Below are 17,890 nucleotides of genomic sequence, written 5' to 3'. Positions count from 1 at the left end.
AAGGGAGCTCAAACTGAATTGAGCTCAAACTGCATTGTGGGATCAAGTATTCTGTTCAGTGTGCTCTGTTGTATACTGCAAATTTTGGCAAACGCAATTGGTCATTAGGGTATTCTTGACGTGCATTACTATGAGTCATATGAAAGATTCTTTACTTCATAGCAGAACATACACTTTCAGTTGTTCATTCATGTGGATATTTTGCAGTATGTATATATCATCCTGGCAGAGAAACAGAGAACCGCTGGGATTACAGATGTCTATATTTAGTGTTTTATGTACATGAATATTGGCAGAGAAAATCTGTACATGTGACACAGAGATGAGACACATTTACACACACCAGATTCACAAACTGAGATTATACACACACAAACTGACAGTGGGGAAACGCTTCAACAACGTTGACTTTCATATAGATTTAAAACACATTTTTATCACTAATAACTGTTGTCAATAACAAAAAAATAACAGTTAAAAAAATAAAACATTAAGAAGTATGAAATAATTTAAAAAGTCTTCTAAACCATGTTTTTAATACAGGGCAGGAGAGCGGAGAGAAGGAGTCATGGAGCTACCACTGCGATGGCTGGCGTAAAAACCAAAACGAACAAACAAATCGAACGTAGACATAAGGCAGACAAATGGTGCATGCAGTGGCTAAAAGAGAACTGCAAGTCCTCCAAACTCCCATTTCCACGGCATTGAGGATGCAGTACAGGGACTCTTTGCGTAGCAACAGCGATGGCACCCCCTGAGAACAAACCTTCAGGTGCCTAAGGTCGCCTGAGAGCGCCAGACTCGACTCGACTCGGTAATGTAAACATAAATACAGAGGTTGATATCTCACTCTACAGGCAGTTCGGTAATCGCGACACATGCAGCATTAGCATTAGCATTGTGCGCAAGTAGTCAGTCTGCAAAACTCTCCTTAGTAGAATATCACTTCGAGTTAAATAAACTTCTTTTTTTCTCATTATATATATAATATATTTACTTCTGTGCAGAGTCTGTGCTTCGGAGTTTCTGTTTTTTAACAGTACTTCCTTGTTTTCACCAGTTTGCTCTGGTACTTGACTGAGTGGCCGCTGTGTCCCACCACATAAACATCCAGGAGGTAGCTCTTTCCCGCCTCGAGGCCCGTTATGGTCTCGGTAGTGACTGCCTTCTGCAGGTTGGCGCTGTGGAAGTACTTGCAAAGCACTTTCTCAGACTTGCGACGGCTCTCTGGTCCAGCGCACTGGTTCTGCTCTCTGCGCCGATGCTCTTCGCCGTAGCTTTCGGAAACTTCACGTCTGTAAACACAGTATTTGTTGCGCTCCTGTGTGCCAAGCCAAGCCACGGTGACAGAGGAACAGGTACGCAACTTATCGAAAGCCTTGATGCGGGTATCCTCAGGTAGGGCAGGGAAAGGCTGCTTGCCTCCGGCACGTGTGCTGGCAAGTACTTTCAAGGTGGAGGCACCCTTGCGGGACCCTCGCACACGAATCAGATACTTGGCTTTGGGCTTTCCTCGGAGCTGGAACTGACGGACACCCTCCACATTCTGAGAGAGAACAAGCTTCCCGTCACGCCGCACCTGAACTTGCACTGCGTCCAGACAGGCATGGACAAAGAGCGTGACGCGCTGGTGAGAGGAGACCGGGGCAAAGCGAAGGAATTTGCTGCCTTTCCTCTTAATGAAGACGTCGGTTACTTTCCCATCCTTGAGCTCCACAGTCTTCTGCTTGGCTTCTTCCTTGGTGCGGGCAAAAGTGCCCACGTACGCAGTACTCATGTTGGTGCCAGTGTTGACGGCGAACACATCAAAGTAATACTGTGTGTCTGGCTTTAGATCCGTCACGGTAAAAATATTCTTGTTGCCTATGCAGATCTTCTGCATGTCTGCCACTTTGGGCTTGGGGATATATGTGCGACTCATCTTGTTGCTCAGAGCTCTGTTGGTGGTGAGGGAACGATCCTTGAAATCATTCTCAGATGGGACAAAACCAAAATGAGCAAAGTCAAAGGGGCTGAAATCCCGACCGGGTTTTGGAGCAATCATGAAGACATCATCCAAGCTCATCTTGGCCTCCGCTGCACATAAACTCTTGAAGTTGTGCTCCTTGTTAATAACCACACAGTACTGGATCGGCTGGCCCATGATAGAGCCAGTAGGAGTGGGCTTCCAGGCCAGCGTGACAGTAGTACGACCCAATGCGGTAACATCAACCCTGGGGTCGTAAGGCAGCTCCGGGTATGGCTGGTCGGACTCGGGAGTTGTGGTAGAGTAAATCTTGAAGTTGCTGTCCTTTTCGGTGGAGATGATTTCCAGCTGGTACAAGCCCGAAGGGGAGCTAGTGGAGATGAACGACTCAACGTCATTTCCTTTGTAGGTAAAGAGTTCGGTCCCCTCGTTGGCCGTGACCTGCTGTTTCTGCTGCTCTAGAGGTTCTGGTTCACCTGGGACACAAAAGACACAGAGAGATTCACAAAATTAGACCTTGGGAAACAAGCACAGAGAATCAAAAGATGATGAGGAATTGAGTGTCCCCACAGAACAAACCACGAACATCAAAAGCAAGGCCCATTCTGTGAGGGTAAAACTGTTTGGAGATGCACGTTTTGAATGATGACTTGTTTAAACCACACACAAACACAAGCCACATAAACTGTCGAACAAATGGATGTACACACTTAGGCTTTCTCTGAACATCAATGACTGAGACATTTAACATTAACTGCCACATAATGACGCATTTCCCTCACCACTCCAAATCCTCTCATCTAGTTGTTTACTTTCCGCTTCCTCCCCACACCCCGATTAACACTACTGGAAAAAAAGAAGCAGCAATTTCCATCTTAACGGAAAGAGCATCGTTTAATTTGTTAATCCTTGTGAGGTAACAGGGAGCTACCTGCTCCGGTGAACGTTAGCCACTCGTCTTCTGTGTTTTGTATCCAAACAACCTTGCAGATCAGAGGGTAAATTTCACTTTGCCTTCCCAGGGAACTCTAAGCTACACAGAGACGCCTTGTGGCTTCGCTGTTCCCTGGGTTCCTTTCCAAGCCCTCTCCGTTCAGCTGGGCGAGAAAGCATAATATTATGTTTGTCAACCAGAGAACTAAATGAACACGCGTTGCACTCAAAGACCGGCTCCCAGTGGATATATTCCGCAAACATGGGAAAAGACTTGTGTATGAGTATTTATTTACTTTGACTGCTGTACCTCAAAAAAAAAAAAAAAATTAAAAGTGCTTCCATGTCCTTGTTTGCTTTTCATTTATAACATAGTCCTGCAATTAACCAGAAAAAAGTACATGAAGTATTGCACAGAAGCAGCTCAAAATGGAGTTCTTACTTATGTTTAAAAATGTCAACTTCGTCTCGGATGTGTCTCCTAAAATTCTTTAGGGGAAATAAAATGAGACAATTGTTGATACACTAAGTATTTATGTAGCTTAAACCGTAGAGCATGGCACTGGCAACACTAAGGTCATGTGTTCGATTCCCATTGAATGCAAGGACTGATAAAAACAGAGGTTGTATGGATCGTGAAGTTGCTTTGGACAAAAGCATCAACAGTTTGCATAAATATAAATGCATAGAGCTGTAAAAACAGGTGGATAGCAAAGTTTAAGACATTGTTCTCTGAAACTCTAAGGTACAGGGGTCTTTCTCAGGAAAAAAAAATCTGAAAAGCAGGAGACCTAAAGATTCTATAAAATGTTATATCGGTGGTCTCAAAAAGACAGACACTGACTAAAACCCACAAAACTCCAGTTTTCATTCATTCACTTTCCGTTTGACCCCATTGCTGTCTTTAAACAAATGAAATATTGAAGAGATCTCATTTGAAATGTTCTTTCCTAAAGTCCAGTCCCACCAGAGTAAGTGTGTGTATGTGTGTTTGAGTTATTGCAACTGTGAATGACTGAATGTGTATGAGAGCAAGGAAATGAGTCTGAAGGCAGATATCATCAACTTTGACTGATTTGTCTTTCAGGATCTCCTAATCACAGCCAAGTCACGCCGTAGCAGGACAATCATTACATGGTGTGCAAAAAAAATCTAAATCCTTTGCGTAAAACCCAACTGTACAGCAGTGAATGATGGGGTCTCTGCATTTCATCAGCCAGGACAGCCATATTGGGCCACAGACTAAGAGGAAGGAGGAAACCCAAGGCCTGGGAGTCATTACGGCACAAAAAGTCAGAGATGATCAGAGAAGCTTGTCGTCTCGCAGGGAGACACTCGTGTCTTCATGTAAGCTCACACATGTTCTGCGCATACAGTACGCTTCTGACACAGCAGCTTCTGCCCCGTTTCGGTCCTATACATTGGGTTTCACAGACACGCGGAACTGAAACCGCTGTTCTGCTCCATGTGTGTGGAGTGAAATACAAGGGTGTTTTGTGGAACTTTATTGATTTCTTTTTTAGGATACTGTCCAGATGGAAAAAGAGAGATGCAGAGAGAGGGTGATGGGAAAAGGGAAGAAATGAGAAAAATACCAGGAGGGAGGGCAAAAGAGGAGGGAGTACTGCTAAAAGGGAGAACGAGTACAAGCGAGAATTTTGCTTTGAAGAAGAAACGCCGGTCACAACCTTTTTTTGCTTACAGTTGATGGGAACAGTGGGAGGAATTCTATTGCTGTGTGATTGAAAGCATGTCTAGGTCACATTTCACTACAAATTTTTTCCTTTTTGGGGTCATGTTCTTGACAGGTTTTGTGAGATTCACTCTTATATTTCCCTATACAAGATTCACTCCATTTATTCTTTTTCATTCTTGCTTTAGGCTTTTACGTCTGCAGATGTTCAGATGTAGTCCATCAGCACACCAAGTGTGCTTACACTGAGCCCAAATTCACACACATATACACACTGACGCACTAGAACAGGGCTAATGATTGACCACGGTGGAAAACACTGACCCACACTGGACACGCTCCACAGTACTTCACAGAAAACACATATTTACCTGCAGCCATGCTGCTTTTTCAAATAAAACTAGAGTTATTTTTGCATAAAACTTTCCAAGGGGGGCATCTGTAGGACATTCATTTTGACTTTTGGTTAAATCAATTTGTTGTCTATTCCCTACATAGGCAACATCCTAACTGAAGCGGAACCTTATAATGCAAACAGTGCTGCTCCGGCAAGCCACGGGAGAATAAACACAATTTTATTTGTTGTTATAGATTAAAATCTAAGTATAATTTAGGCCTAATAGATATTTCTCTTGTATAATTATCCTCATCTTTTGTCACAGTGCTTTAACAGGTAACTACATTTTAGGTCAGCCTTAACATTACGAGCTTAAAATGCTGCCTATGAAGGCTGCTCACTAGGTTTTGGAACAGAACCAAAACAGTCCCAAGAATTTTTATGCTATCATTTATTTAATCATTTCAGTTTATTTTAAATTTTAGTCACAACATAGAAAGGAATTCTAATCCTCTAGGATCTAAATGATTCTTAATTTAGGAATGACTTCCTTCCTAATCAAGTTTAATCCTTTGGAGGTAAATGGAAGGAGATGCCAATGTCTACTTTAATCATTAAGCTGTATTGAATGGCTATGGGAGATGTTCTCTTGTTCCACAGATCTAAGATCAGGTTTTCTAATAATAGTTTAGAACGTTTACATGGAAAACAAGTCTTAAATTACTGCAGAGTTGCAACATTGATCAGGAGATTTAATTCGGATACCTGATCCTTCCCCGCTGCGGTCCTCTGGGAGCTCCTGCAACGTCAATCTCCACTCAAGAGGAGCATCGCAAGGTGTAACCGTCACCAACAGAGGAGTGTTGTCTTCCTCCACCACAAAATAGTACCTGCAAGAGAGAGGAAAGTTAGCATGCACTGCAAAAATGACAACAACATAGAAATTAGCCTACACAGGAAATTAAACCTGATTTTGTATGTTGTATAGCAGATGTGCTCTTTGCTTGGACTGAATCACATTTGATGACTGTGTGAAAACTAGCCATCTGCAGGCAATTATATTTGTAGGTCTTTTTTTAGATAAACACATGCACTATTTTAGCATACAATTATATAGAAGGTTACATAACAAGGTGTATAACAATACTTTCCACATTAGGGCCTGGAAAAAAGTGCAGGTCCCTAAGTATAAGACTGCTATTTTAGCAAGGTTATGCATAATGGTGTTGCTAATTTAGCCCGTCTGATTGCAGTCATGTTTCGTCTTTAAAAGTACTTGAGATATATTAAAGCACGTCCCAAGACACAATATGCTGAAATTAGAACTAGCTGGCCTTTCAGAGACCACTACCGAATTAGGACCATATTCCCCAAACACAGCGCTGCTACATTAGCCTTGCTGTCTCAACACATTTCCGCTAGCTTTGTTAGCGTTTTTAGCACTGTGTTGCCAATGAATTAACATACTTTTGACAATGCGTTGCACATGGGAGATGTCTTATAAAAGGCACACCAAACACACCTGGTGTATTTTAGCTGTAACCTCTTTCTAATACTATACTGAAATATTAGCTTACTACTTAGTGCAAGTATAGACTGAATACTGCCTACTATTTCTTTACAAAAATGTGAAACAGAAAGCATCATGTGTTTATATACAATTCATTTAAATTAATTACATCACCACATTACATATATGAATTATATCCATACAGAGAAATGGCAAGTAACACAATGAATTCAATGTGAATTTTTATTTGTAAAGACTGAAATAGTAATATTTTGTTAAATGTACTCTAATAAATTGTGTTTCATTTACAACTTTGAAAAATATTTTTTTTTACATTGCATTTAAACTCAGGCAGGTTGTAACTGTTTTACGCTCTGACCAATTGGTGGCTAATTTGAATTAGTTTTTTTACTTTTTTATATATATATACATATTATTATTATTATTATTACTCTAAATTCTATTTATTTAATTCTTTATTTATTTATTTATTCTTATGCTAAAGATTAGGTTTGGTGGTGAATCGTCACACTTTTTCTAAAAGCAACAAACAACAATACAAATCACATCATACAAATTTATACAAAATCATCTTGTAAAATAGTAATGTTTTCTCATTAGATTAGGTCGGTCCATTTACAGGAAATACATTTTTTTTTAAAATTGTAATGTAATATATAATACATATAAAATTGTCTCAAAATTTAAAATGTCTTAACTCTTGATGTTTTAAAAAAGGTTGAAATTACTTCCAGATCATCCATCACACTGGAAAATGAAGGTCAAATTAAGCATATTGCATTGTGGGATACAGCGCAGTGTGCTCTGTTGCATACTGCACATTTTGACAAACGTGTTTAGATATTGCATGAAATATCTACTGTACATATACTTCTAAATTAGTATAAGTAGCATGATACTGTGTTATTCCAAACAATCTGAGCTTTTAATCAGACCTTCTGTGAGCAGAAACACCTTTCAACTCCACATTCTGTAAAATAATTATGACAGATGTATGCTAGACTTCTGTGTAATCAGCTATATTTGAGAACACTGCAGTTCATTAGCAGGACACGACATTGACAGAATCACTGGCGTGGACATCAAACGGGAAACGGGGAGATTTGTTGTTACTATAAAGCGTTTTAAATTGCGAATAGCTCAGCCTGCAACCATCTGTGGTATGTATGTGATTAATTCATCCAGGATCCTCAGCTAAAATAACCCCGTAGCCTTTTGCTGAGACCTTGCATGTGGTGCAGTTTGACGGATGTGGTGAACACGGTTGATATTCATCCATCTGAGTGCACCTGCTACTCAAAACAATGCTTCATCAAACACACACACACAGTCGTTTCCAGCATCTCATTCATAATGCATGTCTCACACTCATCTGATGCATTATAGCTGTAATAGATCCCATATTTCTTCTTCCCTCACACAAAGACACTTCCACAAATGCACATGATTATAACCCTCCCATCCCAGGATGTTCAAACTTAAAAATGAATTTACGTGAAGGAAAATGTAAAAACATGAAAAACATACAGTATGCTGCAATTCAACACACAGAAGATCGTAAATATAGGTGAAGCAAGCAATTTGCACCACAGCTGCACCATCTTCACCAAAAAGAACCAAATAACCAAATCTAAAACTCCTTTTGAGGAAATATGGGAAAATCTAAATAAATACAAACAAAGGAACGAACTTATATATATACTTAAAAAAAAAAAAAAAATGAAACGTTTAACTTTCTGAATGTAAACTTTTATATAAAAAAAATATATTTATTTATTCAATTATTCAATCATTCATTCATTCAGGTTTGTGTTAATATATACCAGTTTTAATTACCTTTATATAACTGCAAATATGTAAAGAAAAGTGTGTATGTTTGTGTGATGTATGATCCCACCTTTTCGGTGTATCTCTGAACAGGTATCCGCTGATCTCAGCTCCATCTGGCAGGACAGAAGAGTCATGAAACAGAGCTTTATCCCTGATCTGCATCTGAAAGAGGCCTTCATCACGTGTGGGCAGTTTCTGTCCCATCACCCCCAAGACCAGCAACACCAAACCATAACATCCACACATCCACGTCATCCTAAAGAGAGAGAGAGAGAGAGAGAGAGAGACATTGACAGTGACTGAACAGGAGAATGGAATTTCATTCTTAAAAACCAGTCTTCTTTCCTTTTTTCTTTCACACCAACTATATTAGCGTCCACATCAAAGCACAATAATGTTCTGTTTCTTAAAAGCAACCACACTGTGGTTATTGGGTGGATTCTTATTGACTGCCAATGTTTTTATTGTTTATCAGCTGGAAAAAAATAAAAATAAAATCATTCTAGAAGTACGTCTTTCCAATAATATTGTTCCACTGTATAGTTATTGTTATAGTTCTGATTTTGACTTAACCATTCTCATAGAATCTGAATGATAATTAAAACTGTATTAGTTATAGTTCTCGTCATAGTCTCTAGACTTGTTGGGGGAGGGGCATAGAAGAAAGCATTTGATTGGACAAAAATATGTTCAGTGCAAGATGAGTCATCAATATTTGTGCTCTGTTTTGCCAAAGGAGAAAACAAAATATGCTTATCTGCTGAAAGTGAATTTTGGAGTGCATTAATCATGTACATGACCTTAGTTGAAGTAATTAAACTCAAAAATGTTTGATTTCGCTGGAGAATCAATACATCAAGTTAAGGACAGTTAAACCATCAGTAGAAGTTAACAACTGTTTAAAAACTCTAATGGAGGACAGTTAAATATTTCCATGATGTCCTTATTCTAATCTAAAAGAACAGCAAATTCATCTGAACATTTAGCTAAATGACTGGATTGCACCATCATGCTACAACAAACAAACCAAACTACAGGAGATTTGGGATGAAGAATTCAAATTAATGTCCACACTGACCACCTTTGAAGTTCTGCTGCTTTTTTAACTCAAGGGGCGGCACAGCTGGGGTAAAAGACGGGTATGCGGCGGTTGATTACTGCACGCAAACAACATTCAGCAGCTCATGAGAACATCCAGGCACTCAGAGACACTCACAGATGCACACATCTGCTCACTGAAGACACACACACACACACACACACACACACACACTAATCACCGTTTGAATGCCTGTGTAGAGTGTCCGAGCTCACAGTACAAAAATATCCATGTCTGGTTGGTGTTAAACACCTGCTTGTAACTATTCACAGATTTTCTTTTTCACTGATCTGCTGCATCTGTCCTGTGCACTTTTTATTTAATTTTGAAGTGAATGACAAACAGTATATTTTATTATTATTATTACTATTATTATTATTACTTTGGTTAAGATTTTGAAAATGAGCCTTTAGAGCAGATATTAAACAATAGTCAAATTACTGTTCAAAAGTCTGAGGTCAATAAGACTTTGTAATATGTTTGAAAGAATTTTCTTCTTCACTCACCAAAGTTCATTTATTTGATCAAAAATACAGTAAAAATGTGAAATATTATTACAATTTAAAATATCTGTTTTCTATTTGAATATATTTTAAAATGTAATTTATTGCTGTGATCAAAGCTGTATTTTCAGCGTCAGTACTCCAGTCTTCAGTGTCACACGATCCTTCAGAAATCATTCTATGATGATTTGCAAAAAAAAAAAAGTGTTTAAAAGAACATAAGTTATTTGAAATAGAGATATTTTGTAACATACATATCTTTACTATGATTTAATTTTTTTAAAGTTCAGACTGCAGTGCTTAACTATGCTAGTCTGTGCTTAGCTGGCTTTCATTGTTCTGGAGTGGGTAAGACCGCACAAGTGTGTTAGATTGAGCTGGACTAAGTTTATGTATGCTGTTCTGAATTAGACTGTGATGAGACCACTTAGAAAAAGCTGAACTTGGTTCATCTGTGCTGGTCTGAGTCTGGCTGTGCTGGACTACACTCTAGGCTAGATTTGGCTTTGCAGGGATCACATGATATCCTCTTTCTATTGATTTGGTGCCATTGATTGGAGCTGAAGGCAAAGCCCAAACCCCCTGATATAATCAGGCTAATGATGGCAGATTAGAGTGATACTCCACTGTCATTAACAGCAAGTGAGTGCTTGTCCTCTTAATGACCTCTCCAGGAATCCCTCCCCTCCTGCTGCCTTTATTCCTACTTTTCTTGACCTCCTTCACTCACTCTTTATTTGCCAGGCTCAGATGGTACTCTCTCTTTCTCCTCTTCCGCTTTCATCCATTGTTTCTCTTTCTTTTACGTGCCTTCCTCTTGCCTTTCTTTTAAAAGTTGCACATTATCACTTCCCCCTCCTTTACACTTGGGCTTTTCACTTCGGCCAATCAAAAATGTACTTAACTGCATTTGCACACAAAGCACTGCTTTTATCATGCATTACATTTCCTCTCCTCTGTCTCCCACAACAAGAGAGCACTGCTTTCTCTTGTGCTCTGATGGTCTAACAGGATATTCTCACACAGTAATGCTCTCTCTTGAGGACTCATCTTGTATTGTTAAATAGGTATATGGGGATGTAGATATACTTAAGCAGGATACTTTGAGGACATGTTTCGAACACTTTTGGTGCACACCCAAGTCTGTTTGGTTGTGGTGAAACTGATTTTCCAAGCTCGGCATTGAGTTTACTTGAAAAAGTGGTCTGGGATAACTTAGGAGTATGTGAAATTTGGTATGGTTCGCAACTGGTATGAAAACAGTCCATCTTAATTCACAGTCATGTAGTAGGCTATACAAGGATATCTTCTAATCCAGATCAGTTATTTAATGTAACATCTGCTTGTATAGGCTTGCAGATAATAAGTCAGTGTTCACCGGAGAGCTCTGAACAGAACTGGGAAAACAAATGAGCTAAAAGTGTAGATTGTGACTGGGAAGACCTTGTATGCATGATACTTGGGTAAGAATTATAATACTGTATCTCTCTGGATGTGGTTGCAGAACATTTGCCACGAATTCCAATTTACAACCAAGAGGTGAAAGCAAAGAAACACAGGAACATGGATTTCCCCTGCAACTTCGTCAGGTTTGGATGCAGTTCCCCAGTTTCCCAGAGCAGAAAGTAGTTCTCTTTCTAAAATAAAACTTCAAAACAAAGCCCCATCTGGAACAAATAAAAGCTAATGTTTAATTAGAGCTGGGGAGAATGTCTGATCGTAATTTGGGGGAGGATAATTTGAAGGCAGAGTCGGCCGCAATCGTGTCAACTTTGTTTTGCTCCTTTTTATTTTTTTTCTGCATTCATTTGTTTTTACCAAACTTTTTTCCTGTGACGGAAACGGGTTCATTTGGGTCCTGGATCACTTATGCACCATGTACAAATCTGAGATGTGTGATGAATTGGACCTTGAAGTGGTTTCGAGAGAGAGTGTGTTGTGGGAAGGTCGTAGAGTCAAGTTCATAATGTTAAACAGCTTAAACCCTTTGAACGCAACAAGCTGTAATGTTTGAATTATCGTCCTCAAAATGCTCCTAATCACGTGCGAGTAAAACGACAATGTGATGGTGCTAGCTTACTCTGTAACTTTAAGTAATTTAACCTCCTTGATTATCATTCTATGATCTAAAGAGCCATTAGAGATAATTCTGCAACACAAATGCATTTCAAGAATCTTGTGTCAGGTGTTTCAGAAACATCTGGCTGCATTCCACTCTGGATAACACACAATTTCCTTTGGTTACAATTCTTCTAATTATCTCTCTAGAGACAGAAATGTCATTCTCTTCGAAATATGTTTATCCAAATCAGATAAAATAACCATTCATCTCCACTGGGAGTCTAGAGGCTTTAGGCAACATCAAAGTCTGACTGATTGATCAACAATTAGGAGCAGATAATTCTATCAGCCTGTCGTTAAATGATTCAATCAGTCAAATAATAGACTGATTAATTGCCACAGGAAGTGTTAACGTGCAAGGTGAGACAGGGACTAACAGGCTCAGCCAGGGAAACACACACACACACACACACACACACACACACAAACACACACACACAGATGAGTAGCACATGTACTGTGCATGAAAAGCAGCACTATTGACAGGGTGAAAACACACATCGCACCAGAGCAGCTACCACCTGTCAATCAAACCGCAGCGGCCCGGGCCACAAACAGCGGAGAGCCATCATTACCGCGCTAACCTGTGTGGGGGTGTCACTTCTGTCTCACTCGCTTTTTAAACATGTATGACTGCACGTTTACACACACACACACACACGCTGCCTCCATACTGACTCTCCTCCCTATGGAGCTCAGTGTCACATATGTGAACTCTCCTATATCACACCAGAGCTGCAAAAGCCTTCATTTCCACCGAGATAAGGGAAACATTATAGATTCTGTTTCAACAGAGGCACGACGCCCTGAAACTGGAGAATGGGTGATTTTCCCTCAGCTTCTGTCAGCGCTTCCCGAAACCTCTGAACAGACATTTACTGTGAGCTTCGTCCCCTGGGCTCCTCACGGCCCTGTCATGCATACATACAGAGCCAGAGCTGGAAAGCTAAAGACGGGGGGAAAGAAACCAACCTCAACAGTGGAACACAATGGGGACAATGTTGGATTTTGTTGAGCAGTTTTATTCAATGCAGCTCTGACAAGAGTCAGTGGTTTGTCCATCTATTCTGACTATCTCCATCCTGCTACACCAATAAGCCAAGCTATGCGATCCAGTTTTTTTTTCTTTTTTTTTTGGTATAACCCACTCAAATATGATATTCATAAACCAGATTCAAAACCACATTCAATAAAAATCTCTACTTTAGTTTCATTTTCATAATTTGCGACATGTCCTGTCCTGCTCTTGGAGGGACACTATCCTGCAGAGTTTGGCTCCAATTCTAATTAAACACACCTTTACCTGCAAATCAAGGTCGTATCCAAAATCACATATCATATCCTCATGTCAGTGTTTCCCAACCATGTTCCTGGAGGCCCCCCAACCCTGCATATTTTCTTTGTCTCCTTAATTAAACACCTGATTCAGATCATCAGCTCATTAGTACAGATTCCAAGACCTGAAATGGGTGTGTCAAACAAAGGAGAGATGCAAAATGTGCAGTGTTGGGGGGCCTCCAGGAACGTGGTTGGGAACCACTGCCTTATGTAATGTAGTTGTTCACAAGCATGCTGCTGGAGCCCCCCAACACTGCACATTTTGCATCTCTCCTTTCTGTCACACACCCATGTGTGGTCAGGTCTTGGAGTCTCTACGAATGAGCTGATGACCTGAATCAGGTGTGTTTGATTAATGTGCAGTGTTGAGGGGCTCCAGGAACGTAGTTGGGAACCACTGATGTAGTGCACTATTCGAGGGGACAGCCATTAGTAGTGGTGTCTGGAACCATAGTTTACATTATTGACTGCAATCATTCAATCCCATAATGCACCTCAATAATGAATGTACGACCTATGTACACTTAATGACTAGTAGCTAGAGGAAACCCACCAATTGTGAGCATCATGCAAATGAATTACCTCATCTTGCCAGAAGATGCCATCTTCAGCATTACCAGTGCCAAATTCACATTTGTTTTCATTCACTCATTTGGTGGACTATATCAGAGCAGTGCTTCCCAACCACATTCCTGAAGCCCCCCAACATTGCACATTTTGCAGATCTCCTTTGTCTGACACACCCATTTCAGGTCTTGGAGTCTCTACTAATGAGCTAATGAGTTGAATCAGGTGTGTTTGATTAAGGACACATGCAAACTGCAATGTTGGGGGGCCTCCAGGAACATGGTTGGGAAAGACTGTATTAGATGAGTATTGTAGGGAATAGAGAATAAGGGTAAATGGCAGGGCTCTTCAACTCTAGGGTCAATGTCCTGATGAGTTTAACCCTAATCAAACACCCCAAACAAGCTAATCACAGTGTTACAAATTAGAGACAGGTGTGTTAAATTAGGGTTAGAAATAAAGTCTGCAGGACACTGTCCCTCCAGGACTGGAGTTAAAGAGCCCTGGTATATAGTGGGTGATTTCAGATGCAGCCACAGGCAAGTGTGTTGGGGCAGTTCAGAATTAAACCCTGCAGGACACTGTCCCTCCAGGAGCAGCGCTGGACATACATGGCAGTATCAGCTGTGTCTCAATTACCTCATTATGTGGTATTTGGTTTGTATTGAAAAATGAATGAGTGTGCACGCAAACAGCCACTATGTGTCCTTCTCACCTCAAATGTTATGATTTCTTATAACTGAGATCAGCACTTTAGAGCTGAGGTGCTTGACATGTACTTCGGCTGTGTCTTTATGCCAATCCTGAGCTGCACTGGTGCTCTTGGACAGCCAAATGGAACAATGACTAATTGTTAGAGGCCGGTTTTGAGAGCTGAAGTCCAGCACTCCACCGTGGACACTTGGCTGTCTGCTGCTTGTTTACTTTGGCAAGGACCCAGAACGGCATTTGTTGAGTAAAATCTTTGAAGATATTTGTGTTTTTGAGGCACATTTGAGACAGACACAGATTAGCTATGAGGTATAACGTCTCCAGGTGATTTCAAGATTATTAATAAAGTCAAACCTACTCAAGAGTGTCCAGATGTCCCACTCTAAGTATCCTCACACAGTTCTTTATCTCAGGACTCCCAATTAGTACAACGTTTGGGAATGTTCTTCAGGCAGCTGTGCTGAGGGTGTAGGGGCCACTTTCTCCAAGTGCCACACAAACAGACCATTGAATGGGAAGGCCCCTGACTGATGTTCACTTCATTGCTGTCTTTGTGAGAAGAATTTGAGATCTCACAGATATTCACAGACTTGAGGGACAATTTGTCGTCCTCACCCCACCCATACGAACATATCTAAGGAAGCGCACAAACGGACAAGCTGGGAAATAAAGAAGCCACTGACGTTTATTTATCATCTACCTACCGAGAACGAAAATGATCTTATGTGAGTGGCGTTGTTTGCGTGTTTCACCGACAGGACGTGCTGAATGAACCATCTCAAACTGAATTTGAGCTCTGAAGCTTTGCGAACAAACAGATATGGAAATGAAAGAGCAGGGGGTCACAAAAAGTTCGAAAAGCTGCGATTAAATCCCTGGTTCTCCTCAACAGGACATGACACACAGTCACGACAGACCCCACAAAGACCAGCGTGAGGACGACTGTATCTCCGCATCAGACTGTCACTCCGTCGGACACACAAATGGCTGTTGCAACAGTGGCGGAATTCTTTCGCTGCCAGAGTTTTCATATGCAAATAAGGGTTTAGATACGCTATGCAACACAGACCTTCCCGTTCTTAGACTTTTGTTCCTGTTTCATTCTTTCCGAGAGAGGATGGGAGGCAGTGCAGCTTGGCCTCGCTGCTAAATACAGTTATTCAAATTCCCTCATTCTGAGTCTGCCTTTCATTACGGCTCCCAGCCCAGAGAAAAATATCACTCTCACCAGGAACCACATCAGGTAGCCAGCAATCCACTTCGTAGTTGTTTGTGTCTGATAGGAGACTAATCCTCGCAATCCCATCGGAGAGATTAAAAAATCCACACAATTTACTATTCAAATTCGAAAAGAAAAGGATGCAAATGGGACCGAGATCTCGCTGCATGCTACAGATGGGTAGCTGATGTGAAATTTCAAGCAAGTGACATGCAATATTTTTTTAGAGCTACTTTTATTATCATATAATGATTGTTCATCATGCTCATTTTATGTGCTTACATTAATACACACAGAATATTTGTACTGTTAAAAATGAATTAAACACACTACAGGACTAAATTGATTAAAATGGAATTTGTGAGTTTTGTGAGGAATTTTTTATACTTTTCAAGCTATCAGTGCTGACAGCTAAATATTCATCAAATGTTAAATTTCTTATTTCACTCCATATTCGTGAAACAATGTAGATTGTGGTTGTTTGGATTTTTGAGAATACAATTTAAAAACTAGTCCACTTTAAACTTAAATTGAGCACCCCAATCTAAAATATACACTTTCTCTTATTCATTCAAAAACTGTAAAATGAAGCTAAAATCTTGATGTTGAGAAATAAACTTGGTGTGTTTATAAAATACCAATCTTCTCGCTGCTTAAACCAAAGAAAAACGCAAACTTGTGCAATAAGTTGTTCCTGTCAAACCATTCATCTATCTAAACAGCAAAGGACAGTTCATTAAAAAAAATGCATCTTACAGGTGCTTTTTTGCGTTACTGTTTGGAGAAGTTCCTAACAAACAGATATTTAAAGAAAACTCCCCATTTGCCTTTGCCTTCATCGGAGACAGAGACGTTTAACACTTTGAAAGACTGAATAACAGACGCACAATTGAGAGGGCGAGGACGAGTTGTGATGAATTGCGTCTGGCGGATGGGAGCGCATGGGAACCGCGTCTCCAACACAATGTCCAAAAACTCCCATCACACCTCCTCTGAGATCCAGACGAACATTAAAAGAGCCTGCGAGCTCGGGCTTGATGGAAAGGTGTTTGAAATCGTTCACTTCCAGGAGTTTGCAGACCGCAAAAGCCCGTCGCTCTTGTTCTGGCAGAAGGTTCAAAGAGCGCGGGGAGTCCCGCTCCGTTCCCCGTGACTGCAGAAGTGTTTCAACTCTTTCATGAGGCTTGAAAGCATTTAGGAAATGCAAAGGCAGGTACCTTTGAGCAATGTCTTAAAATAGTGCAAATGATCCTGAGAGGTTTTAAACGCATCGCCTCCTGCGTGCATTTGCTATGAACGGGCAACTAAAACCTTTAGTCAATACACAATTAAACATCTCAATGTTACGTGAAGTTCCTTACCTTGTTCTTTTGGGTTAAATCACTCCAGTGCGAAAGTGTCTCGATAGAAATGTTATTCGGCTGTGTGTGTTGTCTTCCAGCAGCGCAAACTTGTCTGAGAACACAAGATGGAAATGCAGGGAGTTTGTTGGAGAAAGTGCGCTGAAGTTGTTCCTGCTAGATTCCTTCAGTCTGTGCTCACGGAGTTTCTCCCGTCCCAAAGTTGGTGTCTTGTCTTAGTGGGTATCCTGAGTTGTTCTCCTGCTGTTCTCCTCTGTAGAGACCGAGAGTGAAGTGAGAGTCAGACTGCTGTGAAGTGTCTCTCTCTGAAGACCAGCCCACTCATCTGACACAGCGCACAAACACACGCTCCTACACGAGTCAACAGTCAACAAGCTTCAGTGGCATCATGATAAAAACCTTACACTGCCAAAGCCTCAAGTTGTAAAGTTACATTGTCATTTTAAGTTTAATTCAATTCAAATGAAGTACCTGTTCTCAAATGTATCGTTAGAAATAAAAAGGTTTTGTGTAGGCAGTATATAGAAGGTCTAGATAGGCAACTATATACAAATCTGACAATATAAATCCAAATATATAGTGGTACTTTGGATATCTATTTTTTCTCAAAAGTAGTAAATCCAGTTAAAAATTGAGTATAAATCGGAAGTAGGCCCTATATCCAAATATAGTTTATGCACT

The 17,890-nt window shown here is 40.4% G+C and overlaps 1 protein-coding gene across 1 annotated transcript; it reads right to left on the bottom strand.

Moving 5' to 3' along the window:
- Window positions 1–203: 203 nt before the first annotated feature.
- ndnf (neuron-derived neurotrophic factor) lies at window positions 204–17,566 on the bottom strand. The gene is made up of 4 exons (XM_058764108.1): window positions 17,210–17,566; window positions 8,358–8,546; window positions 5,695–5,819; window positions 204–2,442 (listed from the first exon to the last, which is right to left on the bottom strand). Exons 2-4 carry the CDS (start codon window positions 8,543–8,545, stop codon window positions 1,034–1,036), a joined length of 1,722 nt encoding a protein of 573 aa, XP_058620091.1. The 5' UTR covers window position 8,546; window positions 17,210–17,566; the 3' UTR covers window positions 204–1,033.
- Between the last annotated feature and the right edge of the window lie 324 nt (window positions 17,567–17,890).

Source organism: Onychostoma macrolepis, chromosome 23, assembly GCF_012432095.1.
Source record: "Onychostoma macrolepis isolate SWU-2019 chromosome 23, ASM1243209v1, whole genome shotgun sequence".
Classification (NCBI taxonomy): domain Eukaryota; kingdom Metazoa; phylum Chordata; class Actinopteri; order Cypriniformes; family Cyprinidae; genus Onychostoma; species Onychostoma macrolepis.
The sequence above is the reverse complement of the archived record's forward strand: the minus strand, read 5'-3'. Positions and strand labels throughout refer to the sequence as shown.

Bases quoted from the DNA above. Each gene is read 5' to 3' on its own strand.
- ndnf (XM_058764108.1), bottom strand. From the start codon at position 8,545: ATGACGTGGATGTGTGGATGTTATGGTTTGGTGTTGCTGGTCTTGGGG. The intron at 5,820-8,357 runs GTGGGATCATAC...TCTCTCTTGCAG, and splicing joins TTCAGAGATACACCGAAAAG to GTACTATTTTGTGGTGGAGG. The intron at 2,443-5,694 runs GTATCCGAATTA...TTTGTGTCCCAG, and splicing joins CCGCAGCGGGGAAGGATCAG to GTGAACCAGAACCTCTAGAG.